At 39.8% G+C, this 19,082-nt stretch overlaps 1 protein-coding gene across 1 annotated transcript in view; it reads left to right on the top strand.

Moving 5' to 3' along the window:
• Positions 1–18,870, top strand: part of F9 (coagulation factor IX) — a 32,396-nt gene extending 13,526 nt beyond the window's left edge. Inside the window, exons 5-8 of the mRNA XM_012665307.1 lie at positions 4,984–5,112; positions 7,180–7,382; positions 16,095–16,209; positions 16,877–18,870. Coding sequence (XP_012520761.1) covers positions 4,984–5,112; positions 7,180–7,382; positions 16,095–16,209; positions 16,877–17,424 — 995 coding nt within the window. The 3' untranslated portion in view covers positions 17,425–18,870. The remainder of the gene's footprint in view (positions 1–4,983; positions 5,113–7,179; positions 7,383–16,094; positions 16,210–16,876) is intronic.
• The last annotated feature ends 212 nt before the right edge of the window (positions 18,871–19,082 follow it).

The raw sequence follows: 19,082 nt of genomic DNA, 5'->3' as shown, positions 1-19,082 counted from the left end.
TTACATTAGCCTATGCCAGCATATGTAAAATAGGGTTTAAAAATTATTTAGATTTGTCACTCGAAAATTCATGTTATACTTAAAAACCACACAGTCACTCTGTTAGCCTACATTCCACCAGAAAAAAAAGAGCCTGTGAGGCCGGGCGCGGTGGCTCACGCCTGTAATCCTAGCTCTCTGGGAGGCTGAGACGGGTGGATTGTTTGAGCTCAGGAGTTCGAGACCAGCCTGAGCAAGAGCGAGACCCTGTCTCTACTAAAATTAGAAAGAAATTAATTGGACAACTAAAAATAGATAGAAAAAATTAGCCGGGCATGGTGGCGCATGCCTGTAGTCCCAGCTACTCGGGAGGCTGAGGCAGGAGGATCGCTTGAGCCCAGGAGTTTGAGGTTGCTGTGAGCTAGGCTGACACCATGGCACTCTAGCCCGGGCAACACAGTGAGACTCCGTCTCAAAAAAAAAAAAAAAAAAAAAAAAGAGCCTGTGACACAAGCTTATTTCTTAGGGTGTGCAATCCTAGGGGGCAAGAGTAAAGGACAGTAGAGTGTGGCAGTGAAAAAAGGAGAGCCAATGGGAGGATGAGTTATCAAACTATTTGCCTATAACTGCAAGTGATTCCTTGATTTTCTGGGACTGTATCCAAGAAGTCATATGAACTGGCTGCAAGACAGTACACTTGAGAGGGAAGAAGAGGTGAAAGAATTTGTCCATCAGTATCTGTCTTCCATTGGTCAAAAGTTCAGTCTACGGGGCGTTAACTCCCCTACATTTCCTGGCTGTGCTTGCTCGGCACTTTGACAGTCATATGACATCTCATGCCTCAGCATCAACATGGAAGCCCCAAGGCGAGAAGTTAAGGCACATAGTGCAGATGTAAGCCAAGGCAAGTCAAGGCTACACCTGTATGAGGTCCACTGAAGTCCATGCAGAGCTGATCACCACAGTGCTGGAAAAAGACACAGGTGAGGCAGAGAGGAGTGAAGCTGGTACATAGGAGATATCTAATACTTGTTTCAGATTTTCCATGCTATAATTGCACTAACAACTGAGCATTTCTATTGAGAGTCATACTTTTGTCAGGCACATAGATAATAAGGTGGAAGGTATCTTACATTCATTGTGTTCCTGTGCTGCTCTCAAGACAGAAACAGGCCCAAGGGCAGAGCCTGTTTCTCTTAACTCAGCAGATCTCAGCTAGCAAGCCCTGAACCATGCTACTTCCTGTTATTGAGATTGAATAGGTGAAACAAAGGGAAAGCACAGTAATTAGAAAATACAAAATAAGATGGCAGGAATGAGCCAAATATATCAGGAATCACAATTAATGTGAATTGAGGTTAAACTAATCTGTTAATGACAACTTTCAGTTTGGAGTTAAAAATCCAATTGTATACTGTTGACAAAAGAGATACCTAAAATAAAATTACACCAGGAGGCTAAAATAATGTAAAAAGAACTATCAGGTAAATACTAACAAAAAGAAACTGGCAAAGCAATATTAATATCAGACAAAATAGAATCCAAGATGAAAAGCATTTCAAAGGACAAAAAATATGTTATATTAATAAGGGAGATTGCATAAGAGAATAAAGAAAATGTTGGCCACTGGAATGCTTAGCACCAACAACATATAATGTCTTTGGCCTTTAGCTACCTTCAAGGACCCTATTTCATTCTTTTATGTTTGATACATACCCATCTCAGCCAGCTTCAAGTTGTTCTTTGGCCCTAATGGACTCTGCAACACTGTAATTTCTAAAGATCCCCAGATTCTATTATACTTCTGTAAGTAATTTGTTAAACTATCTAGCTCTGGAAGCCAACCAACTTCTAGAATAACTAAGCAATAGAGAATACACTTCAGTGTATTCAGGCAATATCTATATCAGATTATGAGATTGTTGTTCCTTTTTTTGTTCACTAAAAAAATAAGTAACACTATAACTTTCAGAAAAATGATTCTACATAAGAAAACCCAAATAACAGATTTAAACCTAAGGAGTGAAACTATTAGAATTCTAGAGGAAGATGTTGGAAATACTCTTCTAGACATTGGCCTAGGCAAAGAATTTATGAAGAAGACCCCAAAGGCAATCACAGCAACAACCAAAATAAATAAATGGGACCTGATCAAATTAAAAAGCTTCTGCACAGCCAAAGAAACTGTCACAAGAGCAAACAGACAACCTAAAGAATGGGAGAAAATGTTTGCATGCTACAAATCCGATAAAGGGCTGATAACAAGAATCTACTTAGAACTCGGGAAAATCAACAAGAAAAAATCAAACGACCCTATCAAAAAGTGGGCAAAGCACATGAACAGAAACTTTTCAAAAGACGACCGAATAATGGCCAAAAAACATATGAAAAAATGCTCAACATCTCTAATCATCAGGGAAATGCAAATTAAAACCACAATGAGATATCACTTATCTCCAGTGAGACTGGTCTTTATCAAAAAGTCCCAAAACAACAAACGTGGGCATGGATGCGGAGAGATAGGAACACTCATGCACTGTTGGTGGCACTGCAAACTAGTGCAACCTCTGTGGAAAGCAATATGGAGATACCTTAAAGAGATACAAGTAGAAGTACCATTCGATCCAGCAATCCCATTACTGGGCAGCTACCCAAAAGAACAAATGATACTGTATAAGAAAGACACCTGCACCCGAAAGTTTATAGCTGCACAATTCACAATTGCAAAGATGTGGAAACGACCCAAGTGTCCATCAATACATGAGTGGATTAATAAAATGTGGTATATGTACACCATGGAGTACTATTCGGTTTTAAGAAACAATGGTGATATAGCACCTCTTGTATACTCCAGGATAGAGCTGGAACGCATTCTACTAAGTGAGGTATCCCAAGAATGGAAAGACAAGCACCACATGTACTCACCATCAAATTGGTATTAACTGATCAACACATAAGTGCACATATAAGAATAACATCTATTGGATGTTGGGCAGGGGGAAGGGGGGAGGGGGGAGGAGGGGACAGGTATATGCATACACAAAGAGTGCGATGCGCACCCCCCGAAGAATGGACATATTTGAAACTCAGACTTGGGGGGGGGCAAGGGCAACATACGTAACCTAAACATCTGTACCCCCACAATATGCTGAAATAAAACAAAAAAAGAAAGAAAACCCAAAGCACCTAAACAATTGGAATAAATAATTATAGAAAGGTTGCTGGATACAAAGTTGACATACAAATATCAATTAAATATCTATATACCAGCAACAATTAGAAAATGATTTTTGCAATAGCATAAAAAATTAAATGCTTAGGAATAAAAGTAGAAAAAGATGTCAAGAACGCTACACAAAAACATATGAGACATTATTGAGAAAAATTAAGGAAGACCTAAATGAATGCATAGGCCATGTTCATGGATTTAAGAATACAATATAGTAAATATATCAATTCTTTCCTATTGGATTCAATGCAATACCAATCAAAACCCCAGCATGCCTTTTTTTGGTGGTGAAGGGGCAGGGTTGATAAGGTAATTCTCAAATGTATATGGAAATGCAAAGGGACAAGGATAGCCAAGACAGTTTTAAGGAAGAATAAAATTGTAGTACTTATATTACCAGATATCAAGACTTATTATAGAGTTACATTAATGAAGACAGTATGGTATTGACACAAAGATAGACAAATAGATAAATGGAACACTATAAAATGTTCAGAAACACACCTGCACATATATGGAGGCTTGATTTATAACAGAGGTGCCACTGTAGTAGAGTGGGGAATGCTTGGTATTTTCAGTAAATAGTGATGGATCAATTAGATATTCATATGGGGAAAAATGCATCTAGATACCTACCTCGCACCATATACCATAGTCAATTCCAAGTGGACAAAAGATATAAATATGAAATATAAAACCATAAATTTTTATATTCAGGACCTTGGGGTAAGCAAAAATTTCCTAAAAAATATATAAAAAGTATTCACCATAAAGGAAAAGATTGATAAAGTGGACTATATTAAAACCAAGAAACCCCATTCAGTAAAAGACACTATTTAGAGTAAAAAGACAAATCTCAGAGTCAGGCAAGATACCTGTAATACATATATGTAATAACTTAAAATCTCATACACCGGTGGAGGTAATTTAAATTTGTACAGTCATTTTAGAAAACTGCTTGGCAGTATGTACTGTACCTGAACATATGATCCAATAATTCTACTCATAAGTATAAATCCAGTAAAAATGCATGCTTATGTGCTTACATTACTCAAACATATGAACAAGAATGTTCATTACAGCATTATACATAAGAGCCCAAAACTTCAAACAACTCAAATATACGTTAACAGTAGAATGGGTGAGTAATAGTTGTGATGTTAATACAATGGAATACTACACAGCAATGTAGATAAACCACTGCTATACAAAACAGCATGGATCAATCTCACAGACAAAATGTTAAATGAAAGACACAGAAGAGTACATATTGTGAGCTTCTATTTTTATGAAGTTCATGAACTGGCAAAACTATTCACTGTGTTAAAAGTCTGAATAATAGTAACCTATGAAAAGGAGATAGGACAATGATTGTGAGGGGAATTAAAAGCTTCTGGGATATTGATAATGTGCTATGTATTGATCAGTTTAGCATTTAAACAGGTGGATTTTCTTTATGAACACTCATACGAAAGTTTTGTGTACTTTTCTGAATATATATTGTTTTAACAGGTTTTTTATTGCAGTCCATGATTTAGTGAAAGTAGAATACCCATTTAGTTTTATATCAAATGAAATATAGTGCTACCACCATTTTCATGCCTTATTGAGAATTTTATTCTACCTTTCTTTCCACTCTTAGCTCAAGGCTCCCAATTTTCTCCCCATGAATGCCACCAGCTTGTATTTGACCCATACATGAGCCAGTAGTTTCATGTACTTTTTAGAAATGCATATTAAATGGTGCTGTGACTGTTGATTTTGCTTCCTTTTAGATGCATCATGCAGCATTAAGAATGGCAGATGCAAGCAGTTTTGTAAAAAGAGTGCAGATAACAAGGTGGTTTGTTCCTGTACTGAGGGATACCGACTTGCAGAAAACAAAAAGTCCTGTGAACCAGCAGGTCAAAATCTGAATAAGTTTTTTTTGTTTTTTTTTTTAAAGAAAATCTGTACCTTCAGCATTTTAACTAGCCTGCATGATTTTAATCCTACTTCTATTTTCTTTTGCAATCATAGAAAAGATCAGTAGCTTGAATTAGACAAATTAATTTTCCAAATTGCACCATTATTTTAAACATAAATTATGTAATTATCTACAGCCTGAATCCTTCTGTGTCCAATTTTTTCTTTAACTTTTATATCACAAAGCAATTGATTTGTGTGATTTCTGCATACATATTTGTAAATTCATCAGATCAAATTAATATGATAATACTATACCACAAAATATACATAAATGATTGAATGAGTGATAGGCTTTTAGTACAAGGTTGGTGAATCTTAAGCATTGTTCTGTCAGGGCCTGGCTAGTTTACTCTGAGAAAGTTATTTCCTATCCTTGGGACTCCAGCTGAGTTTATACACTTGGTATCAGAATGATTCCAGCAACTAACTTTTAAGTTCTGCTACCTGATCAGCACAATCTATACAGCAGTAGACAAAGCAATGTTTCCCAATAATGTCAACCATGCAACCAAGCCACCAACCATGCTGATTGGTGTATTCAAAGCATCTCCACTCCATGTTCATATGACTCCTCTCTGAAGACAATACGAGTAGAAACTTTGATTTTAAAAAATAGGCTCTGCAGGATCGACTGTATTTGATAAATGAGGGGCCTTTATTAAGGAAACTAGATATAATTTATTTTGCATTTCCAAAGCCTGATATCTTATTAAATTGATACATTAAATCATGCACCATCCCTCTGTACCTGGGTTTGATACCTATCTTAGCGCTGCACCAGGTGGAGGAAATTAAAGAAAGAACTAGAAGCCAGAAGTATATGTTACAACTAAAATTAAGAGTTTCTAATGCTTTAGGGCCTGCCCACCTGTCCTTCTGACCAGTTCTTCACATATACTGCCTCAAAGGTAGCCTACCTTAGGAGGAGTATGTGTGTGTATTTGTTAACCTTTAAAACCTAGCTTCCAGTCTAGACAGATGGCATAACAGCTAAACCATTACAAGCCCTTCTATTTTATGAGAGAAAAAAAATTGAGAATCACCTCCAACTATTAAGTGTTATATTTCAATACAGCCTTAGCTTTAGGAGAATAAGTAGGCCAAACCTGAAATAAGCTTTTCTGCCTCTTCAACGATAATGGTCCCCTTTCTCTAGCCATTGTTGATCACGTATATTTATACATAAGTATTTTGAACTAATTTCCTGTTTTCTCAACCACATGCTGTCTTCATGATACTTTGCCACAGCTGGTTGCTATGGAAATGTCTGTTATAAGGAATGTGGCTGAAGGAAAGTGAGAAATGAAAATGAAATGTGAAGTGACTTTGTTTGACTACAAATTTCCTTTCTGGAAGTCCCCAGTATATCAGTAGATGATTTATTTTCTTTAGAAAATAAACCAGCCCAAGGAGAAAAGGTGGCCAGGTCCTGGTGAATATGGCTGTGATAATCACATTAGTGATCTATTTGGTTAATATTTGACAGCCAGATAATGGAATCACAATTATCTCTCCCAACAAATACCTAAAATCCACCTTGGAATCTAGAATTCTAGCCTACAAAAGAACCCCTGTTAATGATAAACAGCAGAAGTCCCATTTACCTAATTCTAAAGTTAAAGTTACAAGGTACCAACCATCAGATTTCCATTCAGGGATGGCAATTGGGAGTAAGACTTTTTAGTAAAGAAACTAAAGAGAAAGTCATTAGATGCTATAAAAGTCTTACCAAATTTGATTCCGGAACACCTATTCTATTTCCGTAAAGATGATGAATTCCGGAGCCAAATGTTCTTTTCATGAAGGATTTGAAAACTTTCCACAAAAATAATGCAATCAACCTTTTAGTTTGACACTATGTTCGCTGATTAGATCTCTTAAAAATACTGATGGGCCTGCTTCTCAGAAGTGACAAGGATGGGCCTCATTTTCAATTTTTGTAATACATGTCCCATTTTCCAATGAGAAATATCAGAATACTAATTTTTTTTCTACTTTTCTAGTGCCATTTCCATGTGGAAGAGTTTCTGTTTCACACGCTTCAACGCTCACCCGTGCTGAGACTATTTTTTCCAATATGGACTACGAAAATTCCACTGAAGTTGAAACAATTTTGGATAATGTCACTGAAAGCACTCACTCACCTCAAGACTTCACTCGGGTTGTTGGTGGAGAAAACGCCAAACCAGGTCAATTCCCTTGGCAGGTACTTTATATTGATGGTGTGTTGAAAATGGAGCTCAGCTGGCAAGGGCAGGCCAGGTGGGAGACTGAGACTAGGACACTAAACAGACCTATGGGAGAGAGAAGCATTTGGGCAAGTTTCAGCACTAAGCAATAGGAGAAAGCCCCCATAGGTGAGCAGCTGGTGAAAGAGAAGTCCAAAATTAGCTACCATACATGGTCAAAAAGGGTTTGCCACCAAGGAAATAGAATAGTGGGAGTTCAGTCAAGCAGCTAGTCAGCAATATGGAGGTCTGGAAGAAGGGTCACAGCTACTGGAGTTCAGGGTACCATTTCAGCTTCAGACCTTGGAAAAACTGATGAGAGCTGGAAAGTCTCTAGGCTCAGAGAAACTGGATTATTTTCAAGGGAGAAAAGAAAAGGACTCAACTAAGAAGGCTTAAGGCAAGAACTAAGTTCCTTGAACCAGGATATTGGATAGGGGCTTGTTCCACAGCTGTGGCTCTCAAAGTGTGGCAGCATCAGAATCACCTGGGGACTTATTAGGAATGCAAATTCTCATACTCCACCCCAGGCCTAATGAATCAGAATCTCTGGGTGGATACCAGCTGTGTGCAAACAAGCCCTGCAGGTGATTCCAATGCAAACTAAAGTTTGAAAATCACTGGTCCAAAAGAAAGAAACTTGTTACAGAAGTCAGGGTCTAAAACATCAAATAATGGACTCATGGTACCTAGTCCTCCGAGTGTGGTCTGCAAATAACCCACATATGCAAAATTACCTATGCACAGTTTTGATTTAACGACCAAGAGCTAGATTTGTAGCAAAATCTGGGTTGTAATTGAGCCTACACCTCAAGCCTGATTGCATCTGTGAGAAGGAATAGGAATTCCCCGCCCCCCAAGACAAGGAACCAAGGCTAGTCCTTATATAAAGTTGTGCTGTCCAATAGGTAACCACTAGCCACACGTAGCTATATAAATTTAAATTAACACAATTAAATTAAAAATTCAATTCTTCAATTGCATCTGCCACATTTCAAGTACATAGCAGCCACAAATGGCTAGTGGCTACTGTATTGGACGATGCAGGTATAGAACACTTCCTTCACTGCAGAAATTTCTATTGGATAGCAACGATCTAACTTAAAACTCCCTAGTGGCCACAATCATGATTTCATAGCAATGAAATATAAGTAAATATAAGTGTGCAGTGAGAAGGACATGAAAAGATTTGAAATGATGTGCATCATTCATATCTTCTTCCTCACAGAACAACTGCAACTACAATCTAATAGTCTATTCTGTTCCAGAAGAAAATAAAATGTCTGCTAGAGTTACTAAAAATTTCTTTTAGTGAATACCTACATTGTTAAAACATTGGCAACATCTGGATTAAAGGGGGTGGATGGGAAACAGATTATGTGACTAAATTGAGACTTTATACCCCTCCCCTTTGTAGCTCTCATTTAGGTGTATTTGCCATTTCATTTGTGGGATGACAAGGGGACAATGCTAAATCCAAAATGTATATATCCTGAAATTTTTTAAAATCCTGGGATGTTTTAACAGATAAGTCATATTTTTAGCTAATAATACACTCCTGGGTTTGTGGCTCCTCTACTCCAAGAATTTACTCTATGTCCCACAAACCCAAGGAAGATAATTGTCATAAAGTAGGATCTTTTGTCGTAACCATCTTATCAATGGAAGTTGGATACATAATGAATATGCATGAGAACACAAATGACCAAATTAGATGGATTAGACACATGGATATTAAGTAGATTGGGAGCATAATTAGAGTGGTTGTACCCAAGAGGGATTGTTCAAGGAAAGGTGGGTGGAGAGGGTCAATGTTACAAAGAGTTGTAAAGAAGAGTAAAGATGTGGATGAGTGAAGGAAAGGGTTATGGTGGGTGAGGGAAGCAGCCCTGGTAGGGCTGCACTTAATTAGGGACAGAGTGGGGTATAAAGGGACATAGAATTATATTTTATTGGCTATAAGATCAGGTCCAACAAATATTGTTTTTTTTAAAAAAGCAAAGGTAAAAGCAAGGAAAATATCAAGTCTTGGTTGTGATGTTCTGCCACCCTTTGATAACCATTGTCCATAATTCCTGTGCAAATTCTCCCACCCTAGTTATGTTTAATACCTTACATCCATTATATTGGAAAATGGCAAGCATTCTGAATAATCCTGGAGAGATACATAGCTAGTCTCAGAAAATTTCAGTGGTGCTAAACCTGGGGACATTGACCTGTTCCTGGCTTAAATTGTTTCCAGTTTGATGATTACAAAGTGTTTCAAGCTATCAGTTTCTGATGGCAGAAGTTCAAATCTCAGTGGAGAAAATATTTTGAAGTGAAGTATCCTTGAAATTGCTATGAAATCATGATTGTAGCCACTAGGGGGTTTTAAGTTAGATGGTTGCTGTCCAGTAGAAATTTCTGCAGTGATGGAAGTGTTCTATACCTACATTGTCCAATACAGTAGTAGCCACTAGCCACATGTGGCTGTGTGTTGTCTTTTTTCTGTCCAGCCTAGCCAAGATCATTTGGAATGTCCAAGATCACTCGTATACATGTGTGCGCACACGCACATGTACATACACATTCACTCCTTATTTCATCCATACGAACTAAGATTACTGACTTTTTGAAGTACAAAGCACTAGGTTTTGTTCTTTTCCAAAGACGAGGAGCTGAGCTACTTTCTAGACTAGTTGAGAAAGGCCCTATCATACTTCTGCATTGTTTCCTCCACACCACTTCCACCCAGTTCCTCACGAAGGTTACTGGTTTTCAAAAACATGAGACAAACTGAGTGTGCAAAAGTCACTTTTAGACAATGAAACAGGAAATGAAACAAGCCAGAATCTCTCATTATCTGTGGATGGGCCAGTTCCACCAAGTCATGGTTCATCTGTAAGGAGGAAATACTAGATTTGATTGCAAACAAGACCATAACAAACCTGCTGTGGTGAGGCATCAAGAGAAAGCAAGCCCCAGCTGGCGTTTCAGAGTCAAAATATTATATATCTGGCTCTGAAATATGAAATACTATTTAGCAATACTATTTTCACCTAGAAAAGAGTGTCTCAAAATGCCGTTGTTCATAAAAGTCTCTCTATTCAGAATTATTTTATCTTTTAAATTGTTAAGGGTGGAAGATAAAGCAATCAGTGAGTGAAGAAATCCCACAAAGAACATAGTTCACGTTCATCTGGAGTAATGAACAGTTTGAACAAACTGGAAATGTTTAATCTGTTAAAAAAAGGTTTAGGAGAGCTATTTGCAAGAGCCACGGGGGAAAGGGGAAGACGGCTTCTTTCTTTTGTGGACTTAAGGGTGAAAGTTGCAGGCAGGCAGGCAGATTGTGGCCATGTTCAGAAAGCCCCAACCACTGGCTTAGTTATACAGGCTGGGCAGCTCCGGGGGCAAATGTTGGTTGAACAAATGTTTGTCGGAATTGTTGACTTGAAGAACTGTTCTGTCACTGGGGACAGCAGCGGCTGGATAGCCCCATCCAGGGAGAGTGTGGAGGGCGTTAGTTGACCTGGTGAGAGATTAGAACAGGCTGGGGGCCCGCTGGGATCCCGTGTAGTTTTGAGACCCTACGAAGCAATGTTCACCTTCCACCTAGCGCGTCAGCAGTCGCGCTCATTCCTTACCTCGTTCTAGGACTTCCACCTCAGCTTGCCAGGCTGGAGGCAAGGGCCATCGCAGCCCAGCGTCCGAGAAGCCCCCTGCAGTTCCGGAGTGGCGCCGCTCTCCCCAGCCCAGCTCCGACCCCTGAAGGGCAAAGGCGCAGACCGTCCTGCCCAGCCCGTAACCACGCAGGGTTGTCAGAGGGCCTGAGAGAATCCAGCGGAGCGGGGCGTGGGGCCAACCGAAGGAGATCTGGCCTTCGGTTTCCCTCCAGATGCCCAGCGGTGAGCTCAGAGTTCCTTGAGAACTCAGGGAAAGGAACCAGGGACACTTCAGGAGGAGAAAGAGGAAGCTGGAGGGTTAGGCACACCATAAAGGGACAGAAAGGAGATTTTCTTAGAGTAAGTATACCTTCAGCAGAGTGGGAAACTAAAACAAGAATTGAATTTCATACAGCTACAGAGGGAAGAAATGAAAACTTTTGAACATTAATGAAACTAGGGAAATTGCAACATCTGTATTACTAGATCACCTCCATCAACAGCTCAAAAGAGAGATTTGAGGAAGCAACACCATGTTTCAGCTCTCTAAAGCTTTCATTTGATTTTGGTCCCATGCTGATGATCCTGCCATCTGATCATTCTGTGCCTGTGCCCAGAATCTTGTTGGCCCCAAGAACAACTCCCATGTTTTCTGCTTTGGAAGACCTGTCTGGCCCTGTATGTGAAGTACACATACAGGTCTTTCTATTTTCTGTTTTACCGTGGGCCTCAGTTCTGTATGAGGCATATTTATTCTACATTTAATAATTTGAAGATCATTCTACTAGATTGAAAAAAGGAATACAATGGAAGCCAAGTGGTTTTCCTTATCCTTAGGTTATATCATATGCATTAACCAATATTTAACAGTTTTAACCTACAGAAAACATCCTAAGAAGCAGTCCATTCCTTATTCTATTCTTGGCCTAAACAATCGTTAAAATGTCTTAGCATTTTCCACAGTCTTGGCTTCCCTCAGCTTTAGCCTGAAGCTATAATGTCCCTGAGCTCTTGCCCTGTATGGCTAGCTACACAGATCTGATCCCTTACATCGATTAGGACACACCCCAGTGGCAGTCAGCAGGCCAAGTTACCACATGCATGAACCAGAACTTTCTTTTTCTTGGGGGGGGGATATTACATGAGGCTTCTAAGACTATAGAAATATCAGCACTTAAAAAAGATAACCCTCTATTATTCCTAGCTCAGATGATAAAATTCCAATTAGGAGAAATAAGAATATGACATATGTGATCTTACCTGGACCGAAAAGCTATTTTGGACAGAACAGTCAGACTGTTAGCTTCAAAGATTATTCAATGAAACATATTTCAATAGCTAGTTAACCATTAAAAACCAAAGTGAGCATCCCCTCTGTGCCCAGCAAAATGACCCAGGGTCAAGGGCTGGGCATACCATACCTGTGGTCATAACAAACTGTACAGCATGCACAAATGGTTTTGTCTTGTGTATGAGAGGAAGCAAACATAGAAAAAGTGTTATTGTAAAGCTGGGGTGGGTAGGTAGGGAGAATAAGGGTTTTACTGAAATCACAGGGAAAGGCTGGGTTGGAGTTAAAGGTTGGGAGGCAAGCCACAGGGCTCTATTGCTCTGGGCTGGCATGTCAATACGGAGCATAAATACAGATGTGTGAATGTGTATTTTGTAAATGTTATATGTATGTGGTTGGTTTGTATATATGTGTGTCTAAAAGAGGGAAAACAGGCTCCTATTAGACTTTGACAAACATAGAAAATGTTCAACAGAATTCAGATGCCTTGCTCAGAACATATGCTCTCTAATTTTCCCCATCATTCTCCAAAGTGATGCCTTGCAAGAACTTGTCCTTGGTTTAGCAGACAGTTCATCCCCCAAATAGCTAATATTTAGATATCTGTGGTCCTGAGGTAGCCAAACAAATATTCCCAAACCAAGTAGTTTGTAATATCTTTAAATGCAAATAGATTTTAGGCCTTTTTCTTGGCAAAGATATTCAGTAAAATTTCTAATACCAACCAGGAATTGGCAAAAAAAAAAAAATGCTCTTCAGACTTAAAAGAACGCAACCATATTTCTCAGCCATCTACCAGAAAGCAGTAGAAGCTCCAGGCAACAACAAGTCTTTGGCAGGACTCAGACTAGGTCTGTCATAGTCTCTGTGCCCAGGGGCTGTGGATATCATTCAATCTGGCCTAACTAGCTCACTAAGCTAAGCGATGTCCAATTCCCCCCAATACAGTGGGCCAGAGGAGAAGCAGCGTGCTATCATCACATGTGAATTCTTAATTCCAGTTGCTTAAACAGATATGTTCAGTTGTAACCATCAGGACTAACATAGAACAGTGTTGCCCAAATTTGCTTGGTGATAAAAATCACCAAGGGGATCAGGGCCAACCACATGGTCTTATCACCAGTGCACTTGCTCAGGGCTCTGCACTGAGAAGAGCTGCACATCTGGGGATCAATGCTTTTGCGTTTTTGCTCTGTGACTCAAGTCCAGTGAGACAACAGAGCATGTGCTAGGGACTTGGAACCTCGGATCCTGGCAGTCCCACCTCTCACCGCCTCCCAGGGGTAGTTTCTCCACCTCCTATTCCCTTAGCCCCCGATGCCTCAGCCAGCTCTGCCTCTCCCTCCCACACCTGCCCAATGACCTCTGTCATACCATGGTGACCAGAAATATTCCACTTCCTGGTCCCTACCCAGCTACCATTGCTGCCCTCCTCCCCTGGTTGGGGGCCTGGGCACAGGCACACAGAGGGTTAAGATCTGATTGCACATGCCCTTATGCTAACTTGGGAAGGGGCATGGCCGCATGGCATCTCCAGACCAGGAATGTGCCACAGCACATTTGGAGGGTGAATGGTGGGGGTGAGTCTCTTTCCCACCTCCATTCCAGGTACGGAGCACATCTTAGCATGGAAGTTGCAATCCCTTGGGAATCAACTCTCCACCTTGATTGCTGCAGTAGGTCAGTGGCAAGGAAAAGATTGACTTACCCTCCACTGCTGAGGCCCAGCATCCTGTGGCTGGCAGGCAGGGGAATCCTAAGGGAGTATAGGTGCTAAATCAGAGGGTGCACCCCCAGGCACCTTGGCGGACTGTGCTCTCTCAGCAAATATCCCCATGCTAAAGGAAGCATAACATTAAATATCAAATTTTTTGAAACATAACATGATAGGTTGTGAGAGAGACCACCAAGGAAAAGAAAAAGTTTTATATTTTAGTATTTTCAATGATACGTTTTTCCTGGCTTTTGAACAAAGGGCCCCATATTTTCATTTTTCACAACATATGTAGCCCGGTCCTGCCTGGAGTGAGCACTTTACCAAGCCTTGGAAACTCTGATTCAGTAGGTATATAACAGTTCTCAAACTTAATTATGCATAAGAATATTCTGGGGAGCTTCATTTTCCCCAGTCCCACCTACCACTCTGGTTATCTAAGCCTGGATAAGCCCCCAAATCTGCATTTTACAAGCACCCCAGATGATTCTACTGCAGCTGATCCAGAGACCGTGCCTGGACAGATGCTGGGTATCTAGGAGCACAAATTCTAGAGTCAGGAAGATTTCGGTTTGCATCCTGGCTTCACCACTTACTAACCTTAGAGGAGTTAATGTGTATCTCTAAACCTCAATTTGCTCATCGATAAAGGATATATTAATATCACTCCATAGGATATTAAGTTGTGAGTATTAAATGTCTATAAAGCACTTACTACAATGATCAGCCCTAAATATACACTCAATAAATGTTAAAAAAAATTAGGAAGAACGTTAAGTCTGGCTTGTATTCACGTTGGTGTTTATTATCTTATGTGGGTTTTTCTACATTTTTATAACTTTTCAAAATAAAAAGCCACAGCTAGTTAGAAAGGGAGATCCCGAATATGAAAAAGGAAGTCAGAGACCTAAAATGAGTCAGCCCCATAGGTCCCCCCCAGGAGGCTAGTGTTTCAGTGCCTAGGACATAATAGGTGTTCAGTAAGTTGAATTTGAGACAAAAAAACATGCCCCAAGGACCATCTCTGATGCACACTTTAAAGGTTTGACTGCCTCCTTTCCCTTGCTTATGAATGGCTTTATACCTAGGGCTACGTGTGCTTTGGTAAAAGGGCAGTTCAGGAAGAGCTAGTCAGCTGCTGAAAAGGGTTTACTGAATGTTGAGTGTGCCCTCTAGTGTTCACACTTCTCAGCTTCCTTCCTGAAAAGGTGGATCAAGGCTCTTGCTTACACTGGAACTGAAATCCTCCGAGTTAATCAAGACATTGAGGTAGTGAAAATATTCGTTGTCCACTGTGATTATGCAATGAATATACAGTTAAAGGAATAGATTTTCCTCCTATCTAATGATGTCCACTTTGCCCAAAAGTCAAGCACAGCTAAGTAGATCTTTTAGGAAAAAGACAACTTACTATCCAGCCAGAGGGGAATAGAATATGGCTTAGGGAGAGTGGAAAGAATGCATGAGTCCTGCTGTTCCTCACTGCCTGGATGACTATAAGCCCTTATGGAGGCCTTAGGTCTTATTTCATAATATTCCAGTTTAGAAAGGATTTGAAAAGACCTCTGAGAAAAATCAGCAGTTTTTCTCTTTCAAGTGACCTGTAGCAAAGAGATTTCCTCATGCAGGAACAGGAGACTCAGTCATAACTATTAATCTTGAGGAGTCAAGTCAGTGTGTTTTCTAATGTACCTGCCATATCTCCATGAAGGAATTTGTGCCACTGGAGAATCTGCCTTGCCTAGAAAAGAAATCCAAGGGCCCGGAATCACCAAAAGCAGCCATTTCTCAGATTTGCCTTGGCTGGAGCTCCCCTGTCTCTCATCGTGTGCGCTCTTCAAGACAGTTACAGAAATGGCTTTTTTGGTGGTGCTCCAGATACACTAATTCATCTGCAAAGCTGATACTTTCCAGAAACATTCCATTTCTGCCAGCACCTAGAAGCCATCTTTTTGCCTACTCCTGTAACCAGCACACATATTTATTTTTTCTAGATCAAATATATTATACAGTAAGATTATTAATTTTGTTTCCACAGGTTATTTTGAATGGCAAAATTGATGCATTCTGTGGAGGTTCCATCGTTAATGAAAAATGGGTCGTAACTGCCGCCCACTGTATTGTACCTCCTGTTAACATTACAGTTGTTGCAGGTAAATAAACAGAAATTATAATAATCTGCAGCATCACTAGATCTTCTATATGATTGCTACATCATATTTTACTATCTAAATAGGAATGTTGCTGAATAAATTGGGCTAGTGGTAGAAGGGCTACAATTCCAAAACCTAACTTGCTCCATCCTGCGAGTTCCCATAATTCTTTTGGCATACCCATATTATCACTCCTCTCAGTGGGGTATAATTAGTTATCAATGTGTCTATTTCCCTACCAGACTGAGCCTTCTCAAAAGCCAGTGTCATGTCACTGACCTTTGTACCTCTGATGCCTGGCACAACCTGTAGCAGGTCTTCAGCCAGCATTTGAATTAATGACCAGATGAATTTGTGCTCAGAAAGTGGATTAGAATACTTGAAATTGGGAAAATCTAGGATAATTCATGGCAAGTAGATTCATTACCACCAATGTAAGACTTGTAACAGCATAGGTGAACAGAATCATTTCTATGATGGTCCTGAATGGCTTTTGGTCTGAAAAATATACACTGGCCCTCATTACATTTTACTAAAATCATCACAATGTAAGATTGAGATTTTTGACATTGCCAGTTAGATCAGTGATGCTGAGTAGTCACTTGGAAAATCTGTTCTTTTATGTAAATGATTTTTCATGACTGAAAATAAAATTTATTTTCAATAGGTGAACATGACATTGAGAAGACGGAACCTACAGAGCAAAAGCGAAATGTGATTCGAGTTATTCTTCACCACAGCTACAATGCAACTGTTAATAAGTACAGCCATGACATTGCCCTTCTGGAACTGGATAAACCCTTAACACTAAACAGCTATGTAACACCTATTTGTATTGCGGACAGGGAATACACAAACATCTTCCTCAAATTTGGATCTGGCTATGTGAGTGGCTGGGGAAGAGTCTTCCACAGAGGGAGATCAGCTTCAATTCTTCAGTACCTTAGAGTTCCATTTGTTGACCGAGCCACGTGCCTTCGGTCCACAAAGTTCACCATCCATAATAACATGTTCTGTGCTGGCTACCATGAGGGAGGTAAAGATTCATGTCAAGGAGATAGTGGGGGACCCCACGTTACTGAAGTGGAAGGGACCAATTTCTTAACTGGAATTATTAGCTGGGGTGAAGAGTGTGCAATGAAAGGCAAATATGGAATATATACCAAGGTATCTCGGTATACCAACTGGATTAAGGAAAAAACAAAGCTCCCTTAAAGAAGAATGTATTTCCAAGGTTGATTCATTGGGACTGACAATGGACAGGGCCTTTTACTAACTAATCACTTTCCCATGTCTTGCTAGATTTGAATATATACATTCTATAAATAGTGCTTTTTCTCTTCACAGCAGAGAATTTCATCTAGAACTCATGTTTTCTAGCGTAAATAGATTATAAAATGGAATCACTAGAGAAATATAATATGGTAGGAAATCATGACCATTCCTATGGGCCCAACCCTTGACAAAATTGTGAATTTAAGTTCTCCACTTTGCCCATCAGGTACTGCGGTTCTCCACAGTGGCAACACACCTGATTCTTCTCTTTCGAAGCATTCCATGTTCCAGATCTTCCTTGCCTCTCCCACCAAAATATCAATAGTTATTAGTTCTGTATGCAGGATCTTTAGTCCATCACAAGGCCAGCACCACTTTCATAAAGGAAGAACACAAGAGCAGCTAATAGGTTAAAACTCATCAAAAAGGGAGGGGGGCAAGGGCAACATACGTAACCTAAACATCTGTACCCCCATAATATGCTGAAATTTAAAAAAAAAACTCATTAAAAGCACTTCTTTTCCTATACCCTTATTCCTGAGTCCTTTATCTTTTCCAACTCCCAATCCCCAAATCAGTTTTTCTCTTTCTCATCCGCTCTCTCCCCTTTTCCCTCCACAGTTATTAAAGGAGGGAAAGGGAGCGTCACGTTTTACTCTTGTACACAGTTATACATGTCTATCAAACCCAGACTTACTTTCAGTTTGGTCTCAGACTTGCTTTTCAGAACATGGGGATGAAGTAAAGTGCCTGAAGAATTTGGGGAGAAGTTCCTTTCAGAGAGTTAAGTTAGTGAGTTATATATGTGTGTTAGGAAGACATTTCACATTTCATAAAATGTAATATATGTGTTTCAATTAAGAAATCTGACATTGATCCAGATATATTGTCCCCTGTCTGAAAAAAATAATGCTAACAGAAAGGACAGTTTGCAACCTAGAACTAGTAGAATCTTCAAGGAGGAGTTCAACAGGGTGTCTCCAGCATTGTCCAGGGCCAAGTAAAAAGTTGCCTAGACCAGAGGCCATGAGCATCATGTCTCCTTGACCAGCATACCTCTGCAGGGGAGAAGGGTGCAGTCAACTCAAGGACATGAGTCATTCTGATCAGCCAACTTAAATCTCCGTTTTCTGGTTTCATGCTCAATGAGGAACCTTTTGAATATAATTAATCCTTCTATCTTGAATTTTCTAGAGGGTTGCTGACCAACCAACATATGTCTCCCTTCTTGAATTAATAAACTGGTGTCCTGGTTCATGCTTTGGCTTCTTGTGAATTTGGGCGATGTGAATCAGTCACCCTGCATTTGATGGTGCACGGGACTGCTGAAAAAAATCATGTTTTGGACCACTTTGACCCCACCAAGCTGCACTTTCCCCTGCCCCCTTCTAACCCTCAGCCAGCCCTCACTCTTGCTGATTTCTTTAAAGTTCTTCTAGTTAGTACTTTTTTTACTTTAGTCTTTCAAACATAAGTATCAATAAATATATTTTTAAAATTCTTGAAGTGTTTCTTGTTAAATCATTCAGAGTCGTATTCCAAACACTACATTCAGCAAAACACTCAGAAGAATGTGCTCAAATTCAATACAAGAAAGC

The sequence above is a fragment of the Propithecus coquereli genome, unplaced genomic scaffold, assembly GCF_000956105.1.
Source record: "Propithecus coquereli isolate 6110/MARCELLA unplaced genomic scaffold, Pcoq_1.0 Scaffold99, whole genome shotgun sequence".
Classification (NCBI taxonomy): Eukaryota; Metazoa; Chordata; class Mammalia; order Primates; family Indriidae; genus Propithecus; species Propithecus coquereli.
The sequence above is the reverse complement of the archived record's forward strand: the minus strand, read 5'-3'. Positions and strand labels throughout refer to the sequence as shown.